The sequence below is a fragment of the Diaphorina citri genome, unplaced genomic scaffold (assembly GCF_000475195.1).
Source record: "Diaphorina citri unplaced genomic scaffold, Diaci psyllid genome assembly version 1.1 scaffold17730, whole genome shotgun sequence".
Lineage (NCBI taxonomy): Eukaryota > Metazoa > Arthropoda > Insecta > Hemiptera > Psyllidae > Diaphorina > Diaphorina citri.
Window position 1 is genome coordinate 1 of NW_007395085.1, and position 1020 is coordinate 1020.

General features: G+C 36.5%; 1 protein-coding gene across 1 annotated transcript; it reads right to left on the reverse strand.

The window, feature by feature from the left end:
- Positions 1-14: 14 nt before the first annotated feature.
- Positions 15-945, reverse strand: LOC103523235 (TNF receptor-associated factor family protein DDB_G0272098-like; the record flags this gene model as incomplete). Its single annotated transcript, XM_008488298.1, has 1 exon — positions 15-945. A coding segment is annotated over exon 1 (931 nt), but the record flags the coding sequence as incomplete, so codon positions are not given.
- Between the last annotated feature and the right edge of the window lie 75 nt (positions 946-1020).

A 1020-nucleotide genomic window follows, 5' to 3' on the forward strand; every position in this document is an offset into this window, starting at 1 on the left:
ATCTTCTGTTTTACCATCAGGCCTTTCTGAGTTATTGTCATTGTTATCTATATTAGTCTTGTCATTATTATTATTATTGCTGCCAATGTCAGAAGGTTTTTCTTGGTCATTTGCTTCACCTTGTGAAACTGTATTATTGATGGTCTCATTAGATATTTCAATAGTTAGTCTAAGTTGGTTGTCCGTTGTCGAATCAGCTGCTGGGTTCACTGTTGTTGTAGTAGGTTCTTTTGATTTCTCAACTTCATTTTCAACACTTTCTTGTCCACTTTGCAATGGAAGTGGTATGTTTTCACTGGTATTGTTTGTTTTGTCAATATCTATGTTATTTGTGTCGTTTATGGTTCTTATTGCTTCTGTTATATTGACGTTAATGTCACTCAAATCATTTTCAGGTAAAGCTTTACTTTCGGTAACATCATTTGCCTGTGCTACAGGTGTGTAGGTTACTGGTATACTTTCCGTTGATGTCTTTTCAGTAGTAGCTTCAATTTCTTCAGTATGATCATTTCTTCTGCCCGTAACATTTTTGGTCAAGATGGTGCTATCGATTTCTGTGGCGTTGGCTTCAGTCGAACCTGTACTGTTTCCTGTATCCGAACTTCTTGTATAATTCTCTTGCAAAACTGATGTAGTACTTTCTATAGCATCTTCTTTAGTTTCCGCCCGAGTTTCTGAGGTGACTGTATCGGTGATATTGTTCGATCGTGTTTCTTCATCGATTTTCTTTTCAACCTCTTCTTTTTGAGAAATGCTAAACGATACGGATTTCATTGTAGCGATCTCTTTTGTGTCTGGTGTTTCTTTGGCTAGCATGACTAACTGAGTTGTCACATTGTCTCCCACAGTTGTTTCGTTATTGTTTGAGACATTGTTGGATGAGCTATCTTGGTCTTCCTGTTGCAAAGTTGTACTTGTTTCTACTGGCGGTATTTTAAATGTCATTTCTATTTCTTCTTTTTGAGATTCTTGGATGTTTAACTTCTCAGCTTCTTGTAGGTTTGAATTCTCAGTTTCTTT